The 22688-nt window shown below is 42.3% G+C and overlaps 2 protein-coding genes across 2 annotated transcripts; both read left to right on the forward strand.

Annotated features, from left to right (window-relative positions):
- Positions 1 to 526: 526 nt before the first annotated feature.
- Positions 527 to 8377, forward strand: LOC103978355 (uncharacterized). Its single transcript, XM_065104638.1, has 8 exons — positions 527 to 741; positions 2396 to 2546; positions 4133 to 4273; positions 4437 to 4544; positions 4634 to 4994; positions 5110 to 5205; positions 5298 to 5356; positions 7656 to 8377. The coding sequence occupies exons 1-4, from the start codon at positions 642 to 644 to the stop codon at positions 4471 to 4473; spliced, it is 429 nt and encodes a 142-aa protein (XP_064960710.1). The 5' UTR covers positions 527 to 641; the 3' UTR covers positions 4474 to 4544; positions 4634 to 4994; positions 5110 to 5205; positions 5298 to 5356; positions 7656 to 8377.
- Positions 8378 to 9068: 691 nt separating this feature from the next.
- LOC103978217 (brassinosteroid-responsive RING protein 1-like) lies at positions 9069 to 10695 on the forward strand. Its single transcript, XM_009393971.3, has one exon. It carries the CDS (start codon positions 9572 to 9574, stop codon positions 10187 to 10189), a length of 618 nt encoding a protein of 205 aa, XP_009392246.2. The 5' UTR covers positions 9069 to 9571; the 3' UTR covers positions 10190 to 10695.
- Positions 10696 to 22688: the final 11993 nt, after the last annotated feature.

Consider the following 22688-nt stretch of genomic DNA (forward strand, 5'->3'; position numbering starts at 1 on the left):
CATGGGTCTTTTGATTGAGTGCTGGTCAATGGGATTGATGCGATGAGCATATTCTTGTTCTTGGATAGGTTTTTATGAGACACGCCTTAAATTCATAAATAATGGGTCCGTCATTAATGCTCCACACCGTGTTTCTTATGACTCAAAGAAACTAATGGGCTGTGCCCTCAATGCCTGGGGTAGAAAGTTCCAATAACTTAAATCATAATTGCATGTGTCGTTGGATGCAGGTTTACAGGGAAAATGTCCTCTTTTACGTGGGCCTTTTATCACGAAAGCACTTCAACTTTTGTTAGGATCTTAAAGAATTTATTTTATAGGGACGAATTTTTATTTATTTATTTTACTGTTATGCCAAGGCTGATCCTATACACAGTACTCGACCTATCATTTGAGCCCCACTAATGTCATGATTGGACCCACATTGGCTGTTTCCTCGCGTAGGCAAGTAAGCGAGTCGGAGATTAGGAGACAAAAAGAGTTCAAAAGAAGTTTCCTAGTTTGAACCGCGGTTCCTTATCCCTTTCGTGCCCTTGTCGCAAGGCGGTCTTCGGAGGAGACGGGGAGGTCTTTGCTCTTCTTTCCCCATTCTTGATCACCGTCCTCCTCCTCCCGTCTCGTCTTGGATCTGTGGGCAAGCCATGGCGTCGCAGGAGTGCCTCTACAAGATGCTGCTCCGGCAGACCTACCGGAACCTTTGGCTCACCGATCTCATGAGCACCATCCAGGCCGACTTCTCCCGTATGATTCCTTCTTTTTTTCCTCGTCCCTCTATAGTACCTCCTTCTTTTCTACATAACTGATGGATATGTTCCGATCCTCTCTGCAGCCTGCTTTCTTTCTGGCGCTTTGGTGGTAAATCCTCGGCTTTTATGTTGCGTATACGTCCAGTGTCGGTGCCTTTTTTGGTTTCACCCATAGTTGCTTTCGCCTGTTGTTATCTGGAACATTGACGTTTCCCCAAATTGGTGGATGGTAGACGATCTTGATTTTTTTTTTTCTCCTTTTGATGAATCTGCTCATGGATTGTGAAGATCAAATGAACATAGCAGTTGTTATTGGTGTTCATCTTTTAAATAGTCGGGAAGGGTAAATAAACTCTGAGAATATGTGAGGATTGCTTTGCTGGTTTTTGGTGGTTCTTTTACTGTGAAACTGATGATGCTCTGGTCTCAATCTGTTAGCTACAAGGAATAGATTCTTGTCCTTGTCTTCTTATGAATAGATTCCTGTCCTACAAGAAATAGGATTTAGGGAACCAGACATGAAAAAGAAAAAGGCACTGAAAAATACTTCTATCCCAAATGACACTAAACATTAACTTCAGCTGACTCAATCTGGGGCCTTCAATTAATGATGTTCTTGGTTTTTTCTTTTTTGTAGCAATGCTTTCTCCATTAGCTCTTTCTCTACTAGGTTTCATTTATTGGGATCTTTACTAGTGTTTTTGTCTACGAGATTTCCATCTTGAGTTTAGTCACTGTTAAACACCATTTCTAAGCTGACCTTGTTCACGAGATATCATGGACTCTTATCTGTACTATCTATGCCATTATGTGTCTGGTCGTGTGCTGATGTGTGTCCTGAAAGAAAGCGTAAATTGCTGTTGGGTATTTGTTTGTATTTTGCCTAGTGAAAGGACATGTACTATAAATGGTTGCATGTCTCTATTCACTGTTTTTCCCCCTTTAGGAGCTTGATGATTTCACTAATGCCTGTATCCATGGCTTTACAAAAGAATTTACAATGATAAAAACTGATAAGGTTTGGGCAATTTAGAGAATCCAATTGGAGGCATCTGATTTTAGGAGAGATGCTTCTGATAAAAAGAGTTGTTCATTTGAAACTCTATAGCATGCATTTCTGAATTAGTTGCATTTATAACTGGGCTTGCTCTTGTAATTAGTGGTCATGTTTCATACTAAAATTACTGCTAAATTATTCTTAGATCTTGTTTTCAGATGCATCATTTGTTATTATTGGATTTTATGTTATCATGTCAAGATGAGTGAAAATTTTTAAACGTTTAAAAGATGAGGTGAATTGTATTGATAAAAGAGATGGGTTCCTGTATTTGGCTTTGCCATTGCAGTTTTAATGACATATTTGCTTGCTGTCTCATCTATTAACACCATGGTGCAGCAAGATGGTGAAGTTTAGACAAAATCGAGATTCTTTTGATGTGAACTTGGAAACTCATTTATGATACAGGTGCATGTGTTAGATGGCCATATCTGAATAAGGAACATGTTCCTCCGTTGTTGCTTTTGAAAAAGTTGACGTCCAACTTATCCTTGTCATTTTGAAATATTTTCTTTAGATTTTATTATTTTGCTATATGAAACTATCTTCTAGAGAGAGGATATAATGCAATACGTATTTTTCATGTTATCAGTGGGCCATGCGTTTCCTACATGCTCTGCAGAAGGGCTCTTTACAATGACATGTCAAGGTAATTTCAGTGGGCCATTTGTTGCATGGGTTATCTACTATGCAGTGGGAAATGTGGAGAAAGTCGATGCCCAGAGTTCTGCATTTGCGCTGAGGTATTGAAGTTTGAATTACTTATATTGGAGTATTTGGTTTTCAGAAGCAAATTACACCTGGCCCTGTGTATTCATCAGTTATTTAATGGATTGACATCTCGCTCATAATACGATTGTCATAATTGGTTGGTGCTTGTTTCCTTTGCTAAATCTAATTTGTAGATATCTTGGTTGAGTTATTTGCCTCATCTTCCAAAGTAAATCATCTAATTAATAAGTAGGTAATCACTTTTTTTTTACATGTTTTGCCTCTTCGTAATATGTCGAACAAATTTCTGATAATTTGTGTTGTAGCTAATCTTTGAAAGTTTATGATACCCTATATAGTTGCCTGTACAACTTTGTCTTGTCATTTAATCTACTGCTACTGCTGTATGGCTGACAGGCGATTACTAGTGATTCCAGCTTCATGCAGACGGGTTGCAACTTGCAATCTGAACACAAGTTTAATTAGTTTGATTAGAATTGGTAGTAAACATTTACTTTTATCCAGCAGCAGCAATTACTTAGCCTATAAAACAATGGCAAGCTATAGAGATGACTCCATTTAACATTCTTATGTGATGGTCATGTACTGCTTTTAATTAGGAATATCGTAGCCGCACATTCTATTTATGTTCATCTTGGTATTGTTTGATTTAGTGGATATATCATTTTACTATGGCAGACAGACCATCAGTAGGATCATGCTTGGAAGACTGTGTGCCATATAGTACATGAAGAGATGATTTAGTGGATATATAATTTTACCATGGCAGACAGACCATCAGTAGGATCATGCTTGGAAGACTGTGCCATATAGTATATGAAAAAAAGGTGGACACATCATGTCTGAGTCCACTCTCAGTTGCCAAGTAACGGGTGTAAAACTACACAACGACTTGTCCTTACATCATTGATATACATCAGATGATAGACTAATTATATAAGATGATGAGGATTAGAGGTACCTTGACAAAAGTCATTATAATACAATGAAGATTCAATTCAAGTTCACCCTGATTAGGTCAGCCATCAGTGTCAAGTGTTGTTTAAATCAAGCTGTTGTGATAGTGACCTGAAATTTTGGGTTAACTTGATAGTCGGTCCATTAAGGTGACACCACTAGGATTCTGGCTAATTGTTGAGACCTAGCTTGAACCAAGAATATATTCGTGCCTATATTAGAATATAGGCATATTTATCACCCTTGTGTTGCAATTTTGGTGCATATCTTTACATTTAATTTACAAGAAATCCTTCCAGTTTCTCGACTAACATATTTAAACCAGTTTCTTATTCTCTAGCCTTGCATCATAAAACTTTAATACCCTGTTTTATATCAATGTACATAATTGATGATTGTCTTTGGCAGAATATATATGACAACTAGGGGCTTAAATTCTGTGGGATCTGATAAGATCCATTGGTTTTAGTTTCATTTGCATTTTAGGTTAGTTCAGTTGTCTTTGTGAAGTTATTGCATGTAGCTATCCTGTATGTTGTTTGCGTAGTAAACATTTTGGCTAATAATCATCTTTGAAACAACTATATCTCGACTAGCATGATTGGTACTTGAACAAAAACGTGTTTTATTTTCTTTCCAGGTTTTCTTGTGCTTTGGTAATTCTGTTGCCTCAAATCGCTTCTTGCTCCAAGATGAGTTCAACATACAGACGACTCAATGCCAAACCGCATGTGTATTCGGTTACCTTCATTCGACTGGTAATGGGTCAGCCAATTCAAACGTGAGTAGACGGACCCAGCTCATGGGTTGCGACAGTCCAAGTATGGGCCTGTTTCAGGCCCATTAACAGCTGAAAAGAAAAAGTTGATTTTCTATGTGAAATCAGCAGTTACCTCTTAAAATCTGTCTTTATGAATTTAATGCTGGGATTTATGGTTTGTCAGCAACAAGTTGCTTGGGTCTTTTCCATTGTTGCAATGATCATCGGAAGTCAGGAGATCCAAAGAAGTTTCCCAGATATTATCCTCTATGTCTGACTTTGTATACTGGACGTAAGACCCATGTTCTTTTGTTCTCACGCCTTTTGTTCATGTTAAGTGATATTAAAGACCTCATGCATTTACTTGTAATTTCTTTGCAGAGTCTGTGCACGCATGCATGCAGGTCGGAGTACTTAAAGATACACGTTTAAATTCCATGGTTGCAGACACAGCATAAGATTGAGATGGATAAGAGAGACGGCGAGTTTGGGGCACCACCAGTGATGGCTGTGCCTCCAGTCCACCAGATGTCTCGCTTCGATCAGCCTATTCCATGGCATGCTGGATATGCCTCTCATCATCTCAGCCAGCTTACGGGCAACCGTATGGCTATTCTCCGGCTGCACACCCTCCACCTGGTTGCCCGCATGCTTACCCATATGGTTCTTACCCTGCACCTGGTCCTCCTCCTGCTGGATATCCAAAATAAAATGCATCGATCGAAAAGCCACTCGTTCAAGTGTAGGTTTTCTCATTGTTGTTCTGGTTCTTTTCATTGGTTACCTTAAATATTTATTATCATGGATTACTAGGTATCATGTTTAATCCAAATGGTTAGCATTTGTGACATTCTCAGTCTGGTCATGCCGATGCACAATATTGTTGGTCGGAAAGTGTCGGGTGCTGCTGCGGCTGCGAATGGTTCTAGCTCTCTACCTCTTCATCCTGCGAGGTCATGCCCAAGCACCCTTTTCTATTTTCTCTTCTCTTCCTATGAAATCTAAATATTAAATATGATCAGTATGTTTTCGGCTCTGATTGTAGGGACGCAACTTGGCTTGTCAAGAAACTGATGAAATATAATTACCTTCATGCAGCCCCAGGTACGTTCTACAGCCTTTACCATTGTCTTCTCTCAAGAGTTCAATGCATGGTAGGAATCTGAGGCTACTGATTCAGCACGGCCGAACCTTTAATAATCCCAACAAGCCGAGAACATGAAAGTGCGACAATGACGTCCCAACGCACAATGGTGTCGGTGGTGGGCCTCCTCCTTGGCCTTATTCTTACAAGCAATCCACAAAACGACCGACCTGGCCCATTTAAAGTTGTCCCAGGACGGTGTCCTCCGCATCTCTGCCGTTGCCACGTCCACGCTAACCCGCGGTCGCTCCACCACCATGCACTTCCGGATTCAGTGCACGGGCTTGGCCACGTCCGCTGATCCGATGCAATGCACGGGCGCGGCTGCGTCTGCGTCTGCGTCTGTGGATTCAGTGCACTTCCCGACTCCATTATGCGTCCGATGACGCTACGTGGTCGCCATCACCGGGCCCGGCCATGGATGATTGAATCCCTCTCATCTCCAATGCTTTTTATGTGCATATCTCGTGATCCTCGTGCTGAAGAATCCTGCCGCTGAAAACAATCTTGGGATCTATCGGTACCAAAACGTCAAATCATGACCTCAACGTATCAGTGGTAGGCTTCTTAAGCAATAAATGATCATCACATCTTTCTTTGGATCGATTCCTCCGTCTTCAATCATGCCTAAATTCGTTCTTTACCTTGATTCATTTAATAAATAAGAAAATAGTGTTCGATCAAGTTGCGTACCATAAATATCTAACCACACTGGTCCGTTGTTATGGTAACGTGGTCTAGAGTCACATGGGATTATTGGAAAAGTCTAAATGATCTGCAGCCGAGCAACACATCCTCTTCGCATTGTCGGAGTCATATCGTTGGTATTTATGACATGAACCATGATAAACATATGGGAAGAATTCGAGCAATTATTATATGTGGCATGGATGTGTTAGTGATTGAATGGACACTGTTTTGCACACGTTGGGACATCATCGGGTTGGATATAAGGACAAAATGCGAGAAGTTTATGGATCCAAAGCGAGGGGGAGGGTTAGCACAGGCTATTTCACATAGATTCAGATCCACAATAATGTTTGAGTCTAAAGCGATCGATCGAATTAGGGTTGGGTCGGATCATTTGTTTCCTCCAATTAGATGACAGGTAGGGGCATTATATGGAGAGAATCATCCCAGAAAAGAAGAAGAAGAGTTTGATTGGGGCGGCTACGGGGGTAAGATTGAGAAACCGGGAGGACAAACCCCCCGTGAGACGAGACGTGTGTGAGTCGGGTGGGGGTCTTGGGGGCGGACTTTTTTGACGGGCGGCATGACGGTCTGATGACCGAGAGAAAGGGACACGGTGAGAGGAAGTTCACGTGAGGAGATGGTCCACACCACATCGCTGCCCCCCCACGTCCTTTGCATGGAATGGTGCCCACTGAAATGGCACCCCACGAACCATGGGAATATATGTGCGACTGTGTGTGTGGTTGCCAACCCCCCATCTTTTCCCTTGGATTCCTCACCTGTCTCCCTTGGATGGGTGGAGGGAGAGAGAGAGAGAGAGAGGTTGTCCGAGGCGGCTGATGAGAAGCATATAAATCTGAGGTCAGGATGGGCGAGCAGGAGCAGAACGGACAAGATTAGATTAGGCATATTTTAGTACTAAACTTGGGGGTTTTCTTAGAATTTTGCAATGGTGGCATATATTCTTGAAAAAGAAAACAAAAAAAAAAGTCTTCACTTTAAGGAATAGTATTTTACCATTGGTTATCCTAATGGGGGTTACCTGTTGTTTTCAGCAGCATAGGATGCAGACTCGGACATCCCACCAACCGTTTTGATCGCGCCTACTTTTCTAAGTTGGGATTAGTGATCGAGTAGGATGAATAAGAATAAATATATATAAATCTATCATTTTCATGCTAGTTTAGTGGATCAATCTGTGAGACAATGAAAGAGAGAGAGAGAATATAAAGTTGAAGAGAAGAAAAGAGGGAAAGAAAAAGCTTCTCCACAATGATACAATCCGAAATCATTCAAAAGCTAATCCTACTACTACTACTACTACTTTCTTGCATATTCCCTTCATACTTGACATCCTACACACTCGGTCGCGGTGGGACGCTTCTTCTCCTCGTGCCTTGTGTGAATCCAATCAACATATCTGCGTACAGACATCTTCTGTATTTTACTCCAAAAGACCTCCGGCTTTTACCGACATTATATTTCAACTCCACATCTTAAGACACCCATACGGTAGAATAAATTTCCAGGTCTAATGGTTGAAAATTTTGATGTGTTTGTGAACAGAATGGGATCGATCGATATCTTCTTTTCTAAATAAAAAGGACGCGGGGACTCTGAAAAGAAGCAAGCCACAAAAAAAAAAAAAAAAAGGAGAGGCATGCTGTGTCTGTAGTTCGCCTACAGCTAAATCTCTCTTGGTGTTTAATTTCTCGGCCATCAATTGCCTGCCTTCACGAAGAAGAAAGAGAAAGAAAAGTCCAAAGCGTCGTCTCCAACTCCCACTTTGTTGTGGAGTCTCCACTCACTCCAAAAAGGACGGGGGACCAGCTCGCAGACATGGGCACTGTTAATGGAGAGACGTCCGGGGGGCGACAAGGACCCCTAGCTCTTCCCCCCCTCTCTCCGGTCCGGATCGAAATGCCAGACTCCTCTCCCTGGAACCGCTAGCGAACGAAAGAAAAGAAGGCACCACCGGTATGCAAACCGAGTAGATTCCTTTGCTTTGATGCTGAAGCATCAAAAAAATCTCTCCCGTACTCGATAGGATGGAGGAGGAGGCCACAGCGTGGTGTCGTTTTCCGGACTTGCAACCTGCACAAACATGTCTGACACAGCAGAGCAGCTACCACGACAAAAGATCATCATCATTAGACATCTGTCTGTTGATCCGGTTTGAGGTGTGCGTGCAGGGAAGATCTCTCCTGGTTCCAGGAAGAGATAAGACGGCCATGTGAACTCCAGCAAGCAGGTCAGGGCTAATGAATCCAGCGGCGAAGTGGTCCTCACATTCTGCCTCAGAAGATGAAGAACCCAATTTGATCGTTCATGTGGTTCTCTCTCTCTCTCTCGAGAGAGAACCATAGTACATGGATACAGCTTGCCATGGTCACATGGCAAGTGGCCCGTGCTTTCGGTTGCTATGACACGAAAGAACAACTCGATGAGAAGAGTTTATGACCCGCTCAACAGCAAGGAGAGAACAAAAAGGCAATGGCCGGCAAGTCAACCCTACCCTACCAACTTCCCACACAAACATAACTGCACCGAATAAAGGAGAGATAATAATGCTGTCAGACACCGACCTTCCTTCCTATGTGAGTTCTTTTTATCTCTACTATCACACTACGCTTTGTGTACGGAATAGTTGGAGATAATGATCTTCCTATTCCTTGAAGCACGAATTATTTCCCCCTATGTTTACTTTCCCAACACGGTTCAACCCAACAGTGGCAGAGGGGTGCTGAACCCCCACGGCACGCCTCTATTTGCTTGCAAGTATGGAAAACCAAGTAGACGACGATGAAGCTGGAAGAACAGAGCGGGGTGGTTTGGCTTTTACCGGATCAAAGACTCCTACTGTACGGGATGTGGTAAAACCTCAGCATCAGCATCAGGATCAGGATCGTGGGCGTGGCAAAGTAAAAAAAAAGAATTGGAGCAGCCTCAGTCTCCCTGAACCTACATACAACAAGACAAAAGCTGATACCGTCAATGGTCATAGAGAGCGGAGGAGGAGGAGGAGATGCAAGACGCCGAAGTGGGTGGCCCAGAAGCCAGCTTCAGGGCGGCTCGCACCTTCCTCAAACCATCCTTTTCTGCCATTTAAAACAGGGGAGGGAGGAGCAGTGTCATACCATCTGATCTCTGATTCCACAGCAATATCTCATTTGTTAATGACCTCTCCAACCATAACAGTTCCATCACCAGATTCACAACCCTACCAAACTCCTCACGATATATATCGCCCGGGCCAGAGAAGAAGGTGATCGGATCTCTCTCTGCACCCACCCGGAGCATCATCCAGAGGTGCTCTCCATCCTGTCTGGCTCGTACAACTCGAGCAGAGCAGCGGAGAACAGGAGGAGAAAGACTTGGATCTGCGAAGCTCAAGTCCCACCGTACAACAGGAGACCAGGAAGAGGGGGGAGAGGAAGAGGAAACCCAGCTCAGAGGCCTTGCCATACTCTTCTTGGATCAACATGGGGTTCCCGGTGGGCTACTCGGAGCTGCTGCTGCCGAGATTTCTCCTCCACATAGCCTTAATCCTCGGCTACGTGCGGCGATTCATCTTCCGGGCCTTCGACGCCGTGGGCCTCGGCGACCTCCTCGACACCGACGCCCCTTGGCCTGAGAACACCGGCCACCGCAATCTCGACCACGACGACCACCACCACCACCACGGCAACCTCCAGCAGCCACGATTTCGGTCGGTGTCGGCGATGCTGATCCAGGAGGCGCTTCCGGTGGTGAGGTACGAGGAGCTGGCGGCGGCGGGGCAGCACGTGGGGGGCAGCTGCGTGGTCTGCCTCTATGACTTCGAGGCGTCGGAGGAGGTCCGGAGGCTGAGCAACTGCCGGCACGTGTTCCACCGCGGCTGCCTCGACCGGTGGCTGGAGCACGACCAGCGGACGTGCCCGCTCTGCCGCACGCCGCTCGTCCCGGAGGAGATGCAGGTCGCGATCGACGATCAAATGTGGGCAGCCGCCGCCGTCCCGGACTCGTACTACGACGACTTCTTCTTCTCTTTCCCGTTTGCATCGGCCTCGCCGCCGAGCCCGACTCTGCTACTCGCCCACCAGCTCTTCTCTTCCTCGTAGGTGGAGAAGAGACTTGGATCGGCCAATTGTACATAGAGTAAGTAGTACACCACTGGAAGGTGAACGGCAGAAACAGAGCATAAAAAAAAAGAAAGAAAGAGTTGAAGTTTCCCGAGGAAAGAAAAGGAAAAAATAAGTAAAAATAACAAACAAAAAAAAGAAAGAAAGAAAAAGTATCGGAGCCACTGCTTCTTCCCCATGTGTAGTTTGGTAAGTGAATATAATTCGTATTGCAGAGTTGGAAAAGTCGACTGCAAACCTTTCTCTTCTTCCCTTTCGCTTGTGAATTTTGAGGGTTAAGCATCGGTATATGATAGAAAGATCGACGGAGACGAGCTCAAGCTTACCGGATAATGAGTGCGGCAATCACCAGCTTGAAGAAGAAGATGGTCGTCGATGCATCATCCCCTTCGCAGAGAAGAGAGCTAAAATATGTTTAGCTAGTTTCATGTAAAAATCCTTTTTCTTGTTAAGTTGGGTGCAAATTCTAACCACTCTCAAATCAACTGCTGGGTAATAAATATTTCTGTTCTTGCCGGTATAACTAACCTTCACGATTCTTGTCTTCAGAATCACACCAACACCAGCTTGTAGAAATCGTTGATGATGGGATCGAAATCTGTAAGTAATTATTTGGATTCCTGAATCATAGTAATTCTTTCCCCCCTCTGCCAGGTGAGGCGGAAAAGAGTGATGACAACTTTCTTGAAGTGGAGCAGCCCCAGGTGATTGAGAGACAAGATTCCCGGAGGAGTCATGAAACTTTAATGGGCATGGTTGCAACTATTTACTTTGCCACAGCCTCCCTGACATTTATTATAAAGGCTTTACTGCGACCAGATTCCAAACAACCTACACCGGCCAGAAGCATCATATCAACTTATCCATCTGTAATATCTTCTCTCGCCCGATCCTTTGCAATCGCATCTTAAGCTCCATCTCGATGCTCATACGCAGAGAGATGCCAAAAGGACTTGAAATGTGCAAGGAAGAAGGTGTTCTACCACCAGCAGAAGAATACCCCCATTTTGTTAGTGTGAAGCTACAGGCTTCATCTGTGGAAATCTTACCTCTTTCCGGTGCCCCAGGAGTACAGTGATAACCTACATGCAACTAGAAACAATTATAATCAGAAAAAGTAGAACCACTTCCAACATTTTATTGCATAAACTTCAAGAATAAAAGCATACGGCCAAACACAAACATGACTCTTAAGGGAACACTACACGAGGAACAATGGCAAATATTTATCCAATATTATTAATCATGTCGCACTGGAAAAGAAAAATCTAGAAAAAGAAAGGAAAAACAAAGACAAATTATATCTCAGATTACGACAGCATGAAATGCTGACGAAAGGAAACACATAACACATACTCAAGAAGAAACAGAGCACAAGTCCAACACAACAAATTACGTACTTGCACAATTTATCATAATTTTCAAAATCTTGACTTGACTATGAAGGATAGACTTAGGAATTTACTAGAAAAAAAATGTAATAATTCAAACGTATAATACCTCAATGCTTCAATGTGATATTTGAACTAATACAGATAAGAAAATAAAGCATGATCATACAATCACGAAATTTACTAGCATTATGCTTGGGTTTAGCAGTCATGTAATATCTTGGAAGTGATTAGTCCTGACCTACACTCATTATGTCAGTGATGCAAAACAATCACATGCTATAAAACCTTTTTCCCTTGTAATATCTTGAAAAAGAAGAAAGGAGCAGTAGAACCTCAGATCATGACCAAGGCAATGCCAGATTTCTGATAAACAGAGCAGGCTCAGACGATCTGTGATTGATTATGTTCGAAATGCACTTCAAGCATAACTGGTTGCATCACGGTGAGCCGGTCATTCATGATGCCTGGCACCAGGGCGACTGGGAGAATCAAACCATTGATCATCTCTGAACATCCGTTGGTTATGCCACAGAGATTCACTGCCTTCCAGATAATTTAGGAGCAACAGTACTACCTTCAGCTTTTGCATCTAGACCTGGAGATACTAGAGCAAATACAATAAATATACATGGATATGAATATAGTAAGATTATTATATCCAATTACTGAATAGACAAATCTGAAATTTGACCTATTTTTTCAAATATCATGACTGAATATCATGATCATTACCTGCTTAATGTGAGATTAGAATATTTTGGCCTCTTGACTCGAGCTGATAAATCTCCCTTAGATGACAAGCCAGATCTTATCATGGTTTCATCAGCACAATACACATCTAAAGAATCAGCATCGTTCTCTTGTTTAACACTGCCAATCCCATGATCCAACAAGCTATCTCCTACAGCCTTCAAGCAACCGATCCCATCCCGATGATTTGATTCTGACACTTGCTAAAGGTTTGTTATCACCTTCACCATTAAACCAAATGTTTCTCATCGCGTTATTTCTACCGGCACCACATATGCTTCATTTAAACTTCTTTGTTGCCATTTAATGCCAAATAATTTGCATGATCCAGTATACCTACATCTCCAGAGGCTCTCTGTCCTTGTCCTTTATTTGGACTGTCTGATTCGGATAAGTACTTCGATGGGGATTGAGAAACAAAAACCTGCCTAACCTTCTGAGCATTTGCCCCATCAGCAACCAACAATTTCCTCTCTTTGCATACCATTTTCTTAATGGAAAAGGCAGCAAAAGCATGTAAACCAGAAACCGCTTCAAAGACATCATTTTCAAAGATATCATTTTCTTGGCTGCTAGACCCATATCTGCATTTTCAAATTCCTCCTTGTTAACTCCATCTTCTCCCAACAACATATAATACATACTGTAAATTCACCATCCTCGAATTGAGAATCATCCCCTGATGCATCATCTCCAGTTTTGTGGGTTGGCCAGTACCAACTTGTGGTGCATCTGCATCATGGTTGTGATGGAAGTTTGCACAACTATCCATGTAGATTTTGCTAGTTGCCGAGTGTCCATGTCACCATCTATCAAAATGGCACCGGTTTTTGCCACAGCCATAAGAAATGGAGTAGAAATAGGGGTTCCGGAACAAACATAATTGTTGTTATCAACTTTCAACTGCAGAACTACAGGTACATCTATCAGGTTTTTCTGATACCTCATTAGCAATGACTGTGCCAGCCACATTTGCAAGCTTTCACCAAACTTTGAAGGACGTGCTGCATTCTCTTAAGTGAAACTGACAAAGTTCGAGGTCTTCCAGCTTCTCATTGGGATTGTTATTTCCAACTACAAGAACAGTGGCCACTGGCACAGAGATCAGATTATTTCATGCATCCGTATCAGCATCAAGGTCCTAGTGACGCCGAGTAAGATGAAGGCCTTTTTTCATCAGAAACATTTTGCTGATATCAGTAAGTGGAGTTTTTTTTTCCATTCTGGGATCCACCAAATGTAATTTCATCTTCAGCATGCATAAACGAAGAAGTTTCCATCGGGACCTTACAATTTCCATAAGGACATTTGTTTATAAGAAATTTTATCCATATCCACGTCCCCTTTAATCATAGTGGCACCCACCATTTCACTATTTCAGGCAACAGTGGCAAATATCAAAATACCAGAGAAATCTGCAGCAAATCTTTTGTCATGAAGTTTGTCATATGCTAAATGCTCCTGGTATGAAGCAGGCTGGCTGTGTCTGATAGATGATCAGAATCGTCTGAATAAGATAGTGGAGATGATGGAGAATGAGCGAGTAGAAATCTCCTTTTCTTTATGGGAGTAACTTTAAGTGAGCCACTTAGATGTCCTCCAAGAATGCTTACACCACCCCTGTAGTCAGAACAGACATCTGTTGAAAATCCTATACAAAGAGTTCCAGTAGAAAGAGGTAATACAGAAGAGTACTAAAGTCTACAGAGGCAAAGCCTTCTCAAAATAAGACAAAGGAATGTCTCCTGTTCTACTGGGGGCCCTCATCCATGGTATTCTCACTCCTTTGAGAAATTTGATGATGCACTTCATTCTTACCCAGCAAATGAAGTTCGAATCATCTTACAGCAACTGCCCCCTCTCGGTGGCTGCTTTCTGATTCAAATTAGAACCTGTATCTTCTCAAGTCCAACTTCATTTAGCTTTTTCATTACAACCACAAAATGTGCCACCATGACTCTTGCAAGACTCTGATCCTTGGTGGTTTTCAACTTTGATCTACGGCCTCCAGAAGTACACAGATGGATCTGCAAGGATAACATCCTCATTTAGACATGAATCATACTGAGAAGTAACTCCATACTATTCTTATATCAAGCTTATACATGTCGGAGGATTATAGAGAATAACAACCAGAACCATCATCCTGAGAATCTAAACTATGTTCAAAAACATTAAATGATTTTTAAAAGAATATAACACCAACTAGCATGCTCAAATTGATAAAACCAACGACTGACTCAGATTCCATATAGTTTTTAAAGCCCAAACACGAATGGATTGAATGATCAACTAGCAGGTTGGGAGCAACTGCAGATGATCTTTGAAAAGCAATAAATACATACATGCTAAAATTGGATCTCAGGGCATTGTGTCATACAAATGGTACAATATTCCTAACAAAAAGGCAAATAATCTATGGCACAAGTGTGACGGACTAAGTTGGTTTTGCCTCTGTGCAACGACCACACACAATCTTTGTGTACAGGACTGAAGTGCCTACAAAAGCCAACCAAAATGGGGCTGCTAAGCTTTCTGTAAGCCAACTACATGCTGGCAAAGCATGAATAAAACTGAAAGACACTTACACACAGAAACATTACATTGAACATCTTATGTGCAGACTTGTCCGTGACATTCCCCCACACTTGTTCCTTCAACATTCTCGTCGAAGCCTTTGCGGACATTGCATCTCCTCGCCTTTGCTACATGGACATTCTCCCCTACTTGTTCCTTCGATGTCCTCGTCGAAGCTTTTCCGAACGTTGCATCTCCTTACTTTTGCTACATCTTCAATCTTCTGCTTCAGCTGCAACGCACCTCCCTTGGCTTCCAACTGCTCTTTGCCATTGTTGTTGAGTAGTCAAACTTTGATCCACCAACACTGCTTCAACTCACTAATGACTTTAACTCCGGTGCGGACTCCGTCAAGTTGTGCTGATCTTCGCTGGATCCTATGGATCCCTCGAATGAAGGAAAAGGCCTTCTCTATTGTGCGTCATTCTCTCAAACGTCTCGCGTCGCTTGAATATAATGGATGTCGGTTGGAGCTTTAACGAGCATCGCCTCATCGATTCTTATTTTGCTTAGTCGTCACCTCCAAGTAGGTTCACATCACTTTCGCTTTCGATTGACATTCTGTTACGAAATGAAGCGCACAATCTACTCTTAGTAGAACCGATCACCATTGGTGAGGATTTGACAATTGTTATCTATCATTGTGTCTCTTTGAAGGGTCTTTGAACAAGTGTAGAGCTCCTTTACTGGATGACTAAGAGAATTTGGATACTCTATTTCGCCCATTCTCTTAAGAATTAAGAGTTGAGAAGACTAAGGGTACTTGACTTCGCTCACCTCCTCGAGAGTTGTACTTTATGCATCAAGCTTATTACTAGCCTTCACTTCCTCTTTGCTCATGTTTCTGAAGCTCCTGAAGTGTTTACACTCCTTACACTGAGTTAGCTACTGTGATTCATCTTCTCATTGTCATCAAACTTTTAGAATACAAGAAGTTTTGCCCGAAAAGGATAAAATTTTACCCCGAGTGGAGCAACTCTCTGTTCATTTTGGTTGCCTCTGGCATTATACCGCCCTCTCTATCATTTTTGTCGCCTACTCCGCTAAGCAAAAAGAGTATAGCACCATGTATTGCCAACTCCGTTCCTTGGCGGAGCACTCGCGCATCGACCCAAAGTCCCCCATTTTTGGCTATCTTGATGAGAAGTCAATCGACACCAATCTTATAAAGTTTCTTTCCTTTACCCTTCTGCCTTGTTTTGGTACTTGGATTTTACATTTGTATTCTCCACCTCCTCGGCCCCTTTCCCGACTATGTGCTCTCTTTCTATGATAGCAAGGGATCGATGACTCCATGAAAATCTCATGGCCTCATGGCGCTTCCATGCTCATGGCCCTACTATCTATTGTCTCACATTTGCATCCCTTTCTTTGTGATCGATAGATCCACTTTTACGGTACTGTGATACTCCTCCAAGTCTACCTCCATTCTAACCGACGCTTAGTTTTGGGTAGCTAAGTCCCTCTGGACTTGTCGTCGCTTCCTCGCCCCTTCCGACCACCTGCTTCAACACCTCTGTACTCTCCAAGCAGTTCACCTTGGTCGATGGAAACATAGACTACAACTCTCATGCATGGCCTCCACCATCATATTGCAGGGCTCACGTTGATTTTGCTCTCTTTTGCATCATTAGTAGCAATGTTTGCTCACTCAGCCTTATCCTCTGACTTGCCAAGCTCCCTCGAGCGAATATGAGCTCTAGAGCGGTCCAACTCTCCAATCTCTCTGATCATACCTTTGTATGATCAAGTGTCCTCCATGGGACTCACTGATACTTGCACTTGAAATTCTCCCTCAATGATACACAATCCTCATATGCTAATGATCAAGGCTTTCATCTGATTTGAAATTTGATGCATGCACAAAAGACTCGCCATTGCGGTACCATGGCATTCACTCCTTGAATCTATAGCCCTTGTTGTTATATTGCTCACTAAACTGGAGCTCCCAGTAGCTTCCGATTATACCTCCGCATGATCAAGTCCCTCAAGGGATTTCTTCGTGTTGTCGAATTACCTCGAACCATTCCACTATGATCCGTTGCACTATGTCGAGTGACATCTCCATTGTATTCTGATTTTTGTGTGATGAACTCGGATTGTGATCTCTCTATGTATGGCTTCCGCTAGCACATCGTAAGGCCCTCGCCACCTCCAATTGTGTTCGCTCCTTTGACAATCGATCTTCGTCCACCTGCTCTCGAGCCATACATGGACGAAGTGTAGTTCTGGGACAATCTGTCGCTTAGCAACTCTCGAAGTCCACTGACTTCGCTAAAGTTGGTACATCATTGTCTGGATTCTAGGTCTTTGCCCCTAACACAATTTCATTGTATGCAACTTCCTTTACAATAACTCGTACTTCAATAGTGCCTGCCTCCACGTCCTTTTATCCTGTGCCAACGCCTTCTGACTTTAACTTTGCCTCCATAAGTTGAGTTGCCTTAATTTTTTCGTCAATTGCTTCATCGAGATAAGGTGCATGTGTCTCGAAGCTCCTTTCGAGTTTGGCACCATATAATATGAGCCCGCTCCATTAGAATGAGGAACCCATGGAACGACATGATCCTGTTCTTGCCTCTACAAGAGTTCATGTCCTTGACCTTTGTCCAAGGAAATGTTTGTGTCTTCGCTTCATATTCCGTCTTTTATGTCGACTCCCTTTATATAGCTTGGGCACTTCACCAAGTTTCACCCAAGGTGCTCCGGTCCTCAGTTTGTAATGAGATGATGGTGGCCCTCACGCCCACCATTCCATGGGTTAGCCCTCCATTGAGTTTGATCTCCACATCGGCTCTAAGTGTGCCTTCGTTTAGTATTACCTTGGGTTGCTCTCCCACTTGATCTCGTAATGCGTCTACCAATACATTACCTCGTGCCTCCTTTTAACATGTGCGGTCCGTTGCACATGGATCTCCCTTTGGAGAACTAAAATTTATTCCTCTTGGATACTTATCTCGTTGGAGAAACTTTCCTCTTCACATCCTTCCTTCTAGAAGTTTCAGAGACCACCATATCCTTAGACTACTCTGGCTTGTTGAACAAACTAAGCACTATTTCGCCACTGTGAACACAATTACGAGATTATGACTCTTTGTCAATACAACCCTTATTGCACCCTTTAAGGCCTAGCAACATGCTGAACCTATTGCACATTTTAGCCTTCTACGAACATATCCTCCTCATACCGAAGAGAAAGTTTTCATGCTCCATGGCATCGAGTTTCGATCGCCTTAGGATGCCCACAAGCAGTCTATTGTCTATATACAAGCTCTTGCATAAGTACTGAATTATCTAAGTTAGTAATTCCCCTCACCTCTGCGAGCTTTGCCTAAACTCTTATGATCGCTAAACAACTCATCCCTTTTTGCACAATCTCATCCTTTGCTAAGTGCCCCGACTTGCCTTGAGCATCGTTAAGTTTGGTTGTCAACGTTGTAGCTCGAACTCAGCTATCTCAACCTTTATGCGCTACACGTTCTTCCCAACTCGCTTGTCCTCATGGTGCCTCTTACGTAAAGTGTTGGTTATTCCTCTAAATATCAATTTTAGATACTAGCTCCTCTGAGCAACTCTTTTCCCTAGTCTTTATGCCCGTTTACCTCAATCTATTGCACATAATGGCTACCCTCAACGTAGCCCTACTAGGTCCCCCACATTTGCATATCAAGTGTTTCTAAGTGTGCTTACCCCGCTCTAATACCATTTGTCACAAACTTACTGGTTTTGCATCTATGTGACTACCACACACAATATGCGTGTACAAGATTGAAACGGCTACAAAATTAAACCAAAATGAGACTGTTAAGCCTACTACAAGCCCTCATGCAAAGCATGAGTAAAACTGTTACCCATGACACAAGGGCCATAGGGCTGACAACACTACTTGTAAATATCATTCTAAATAAATGTATGGGCACGTTCTGAACCTTTTATTTCAATTAAAAGGTAGTACAAATTGCTGGAGACAGATTAATAATGTTACCGACCTAAAATTTTCAAGTATTAACAGTATACAAAATCTAGCATAGCTCCTGTCATGACAGCTGGGGACAATGTCCACAAGAGAAAAAGTAGCAATGGCTCTCTCAATCCTTATTAAATAACCCATTCCTAATGGATTATGCATACTGATTAGCCTGCTCTACAAATTTTCCTACCACAATTATGTCCTTATTTAATAAGACAATCACCTCTGCTACATTTATATTAAAGATTTCCAGATCGATAGAACCAGAGTCTGCAACAAAAAGATGCAAAGGATTGATGATGCTCATCCGACTAACTGGAAGAATAAGATACAATTTCAGTCCCACATGATCAGAAATCCTGGGCAAGAAAAGGCTCTCTAGATAAGAAACAAACAGAACAAGAAAGAATGCAGCCTAACTTGGAAAGCAGAGGAACAATCTTGGAGAAACTATCCACTCGCAGAAGTGCTAAGAACCAAGTTTCTCGAAGCAAATTTTCAATACTAAAAAATCCAATGACATCTAAAAACCCCAGTAATATCCACTTCGAGAACAAGGAACAATGCCAATCTCCGCTGATCAAAGATGTAGCCTGCTCTTAGAGATTGACCAAACCTAAAGAAGGGGATGACGATGCAGACAGCAGATTCAGGCTCAACATGTGATCTATCTAGGACCTGCTACATCCTAAAGAAGAGGACGAAGGCATCAACAGATGATCCGGGACCGAACCAAGATGAGGTCAAATTGCAGCAACAATGTCCCGTCACCTTCGTTCTCCAAGATCCAATCGATGCCCTGAACCGAGAACTTCTCATCAATTACTCCTCGCAGTGTGCATGAAGACTCGGTCCCTGCTTCCCAAATCCGTTACCTGCCGGTGATCCAGAGCCAAGAACGTCATCCACGACCATTTCCTCCTCCTGTCCTGTCCTGTCACCAAAGAGCCAAGACTCCGTTCCACCCAACGGCGATTTCCACCACGGCAACACCCTACGTCCGTCGCGCAGATTGAACTCGAAAGACGACTCGAACAGGCATGAGCTAGGTTTCGATACCTGGGCATCAAGGGTTGCGATGATCGGCCGCCTTCTTTTCGACGATCCCTTCCCTTCTCTCTCCTCCGCCGCGTACATTATTGTTGCCGGCATCTTGTTCTTGTGCTTGAGGCCAGACACCAGTTCCTAGTTTTTGCGGTAGTCCCCTTCCTCCTCCCGACCACCCCCGGTTATCAATACAATTACGATACCGCCCTAACGGGTGGGTGTTCATTTGACCTAGTGATGTCCATCGGGGCTGACAGGTCCAGCTTCCATCTCCAAGACAAAGACTGGTACTTGAGAAAGCATTGCTCCCATTGGGTTATGTGGGTAAAATGCCGGTTCGAGCAGACTCGATGGCGGTCCGAGAAAAGCCGACGCGTCACTGAACCGCAAGTCGATGAATCGACGCGACAGGTTTGCGATTTAGCGAGTTACTCCGTTTTCCACGACCGACAAGCCAATGCAATCACTAAATATCAAAGGCTGCGCAGGAGCGCTCACTCAAAAGTTATCACGTAGACAGTGGAATAAGATTAAAATAAGAGGTAAATAAAAAGCTTCATCATGGACAAGAATTACCTTAGATCAGATCAAAGGCCATTCGAACCCAAAAAACAAAAAACGCTAGTAAATAGTTTGTACTTGTATTCTACTTCATTTACCTTAGCTGTGACAAGGTTAATGATCAAAGCATACACACAACAGATCATTATGTGGCATTTAAGAGTCACTTAGATGACATGAATTGCTATATAGAACAAGTTACTGATTTATGACAACTTACTAATTGCAAAAAGAATACAAGACCACCAACTCGAAACCCTGGAGGGCAATCTCATTTACTCATCTCCTGCACCTGTAGCTGCCAATTTACAATGAGTTGGGCTATGAAGTTTGAGACACCAACCCAACCGCGAGAACTAATTGATACAAAGAATTAAATAACAAGAAAAGAAATGAACAAATTATGATAAAGCGTATCTGGGTCTGTCACTGGGAATGCAGAATCAAGCACAACCATTTATTTCATCTCTAACACATCATAAGTGTACCCAAATTATACAGTTTGCAGTGGCTATCAAAGATGGCGCATTGCAAAATCTGTTTAGGTAATCAAGAGAACTCCAAAACCGTTTTATCCTCAGTAGGCATGTTTTCTATTCACATGGTGATGTGGCTGGCCTTCATTCATTTGCAAAATTGACTCTAATGAGAACTGTTGACACAATTGGAGAATCATGGGACTATACTGCCAAAAATTGAAGGGGCAACAGTCCCCAGTTTCCTACGTCCTCTCTTCTTTTCTGCTCCATATTGCAAGCATCCATCTTAGCTCTGTGATTTCCTGCGACACAAGTAATTAGTTCTTTCCTTTTTCTATTATAAGGTACTTTCTTCTTCCAACCTTCAGCTAGCTCTCCTTCAAGCGACACAACTGCAGCTCTCAGTATTGTACATTTATAGAATTTAAAGGTAGGGTAACATCCATAATGAAATTCAATAACACATTATTATAAATGTAATGTCTAAACTCCAAAAGAACATTTTTATTTTATCAAAAGCTTCATGAATGAAAGTTTGGAACTTCAATCTCATTTAAAACCTAAAATTGCGCTTTTGACTCTTCCTTGTGTGTTGTAATTCCCATAACTTATATAAGTTGGTACAATTGTTTTGGAAAAGTTAGAAGCAACCTGCTCAAAGCATGAGAATCTAGATCACCAATTACCATTGGAGATGTGCAGTCTGTGGTCATTTTGGACATTGATAGACACCAAGGTGAAGCTTCTTAAAAGAACTTTAGTATAACCTATTATGATATTCCACAGCCAGCAGAAAATTGTTATTGAAGCCATTGCTTTAGTGCAGTATCAGCTTATGAACCCTTGGCTAGATAAAAAAGAAAAATGGTCACAATTATGAAAAGTAAACTAGTAATTGGTTATGATGTCTAACTAGATGACTAAGACAGGCTAAAGGAAAGATCAAATATCACCCTTAAAGATGAAGTACCTCAAGAATAATGATAAACACCAAATCTTACCAATAAACAATTATAGGATGTCACTTATCCCATTAAAATGCTTCATCAAGTTGCAATATGGACCCAAGATATTGCGGCAGATTAAAGAACTAGCAAGTGAAAGCACAAATTAACTAAAGACAAATTAGGTACTTATGCAAGTTATAATTGCTTTTTAAGCCCATATTAGAACACCAAGCACATACAAATGATTAAAAGGAAAGATATTTAATAACTAGAATTAAGTTAATCGAATGCTCGTGACAAGTAGAATGAGATATTTACACCCATGACATGTTGATGATCAGTGCTGGTTTTCATTTATTACTGCAACTGAGAGACACAAACATAAATTGCTGGAGGCATAAAAGATATCCAGATCTGAGAAGTACCTATAAGACAATTGCCTTTGAATATCTGTGTGCATGATCTACCACAGTGAATCATAGATTTCCTGATATCAGAAACATAACTCAATGCTAGATGAAGTTAGTTTCTGTAACATAGTAAAACCACCAAATTAAACAATTTCATGGAAGATATCACCTTGAAACTGCTTTTTGCAGTACTGTCAAGAGAATTTTGCTGACCATACCAAACAATTTCATGGAAGATATTACCTTGAGTAGCTTTTTGCTCTATGGATAAAAAACTTATCCTGCTTGCTGCAATTTTGCGATCCAGGAGAAGTCTACAAGGAGCCCTGAACTACAAGAACAC

Source organism: Musa acuminata, chromosome BXJ2-4, assembly GCF_036884655.1.
Source record: "Musa acuminata AAA Group cultivar baxijiao chromosome BXJ2-4, Cavendish_Baxijiao_AAA, whole genome shotgun sequence".
Lineage (NCBI taxonomy): Eukaryota > Viridiplantae > Streptophyta > Magnoliopsida > Zingiberales > Musaceae > Musa > Musa acuminata.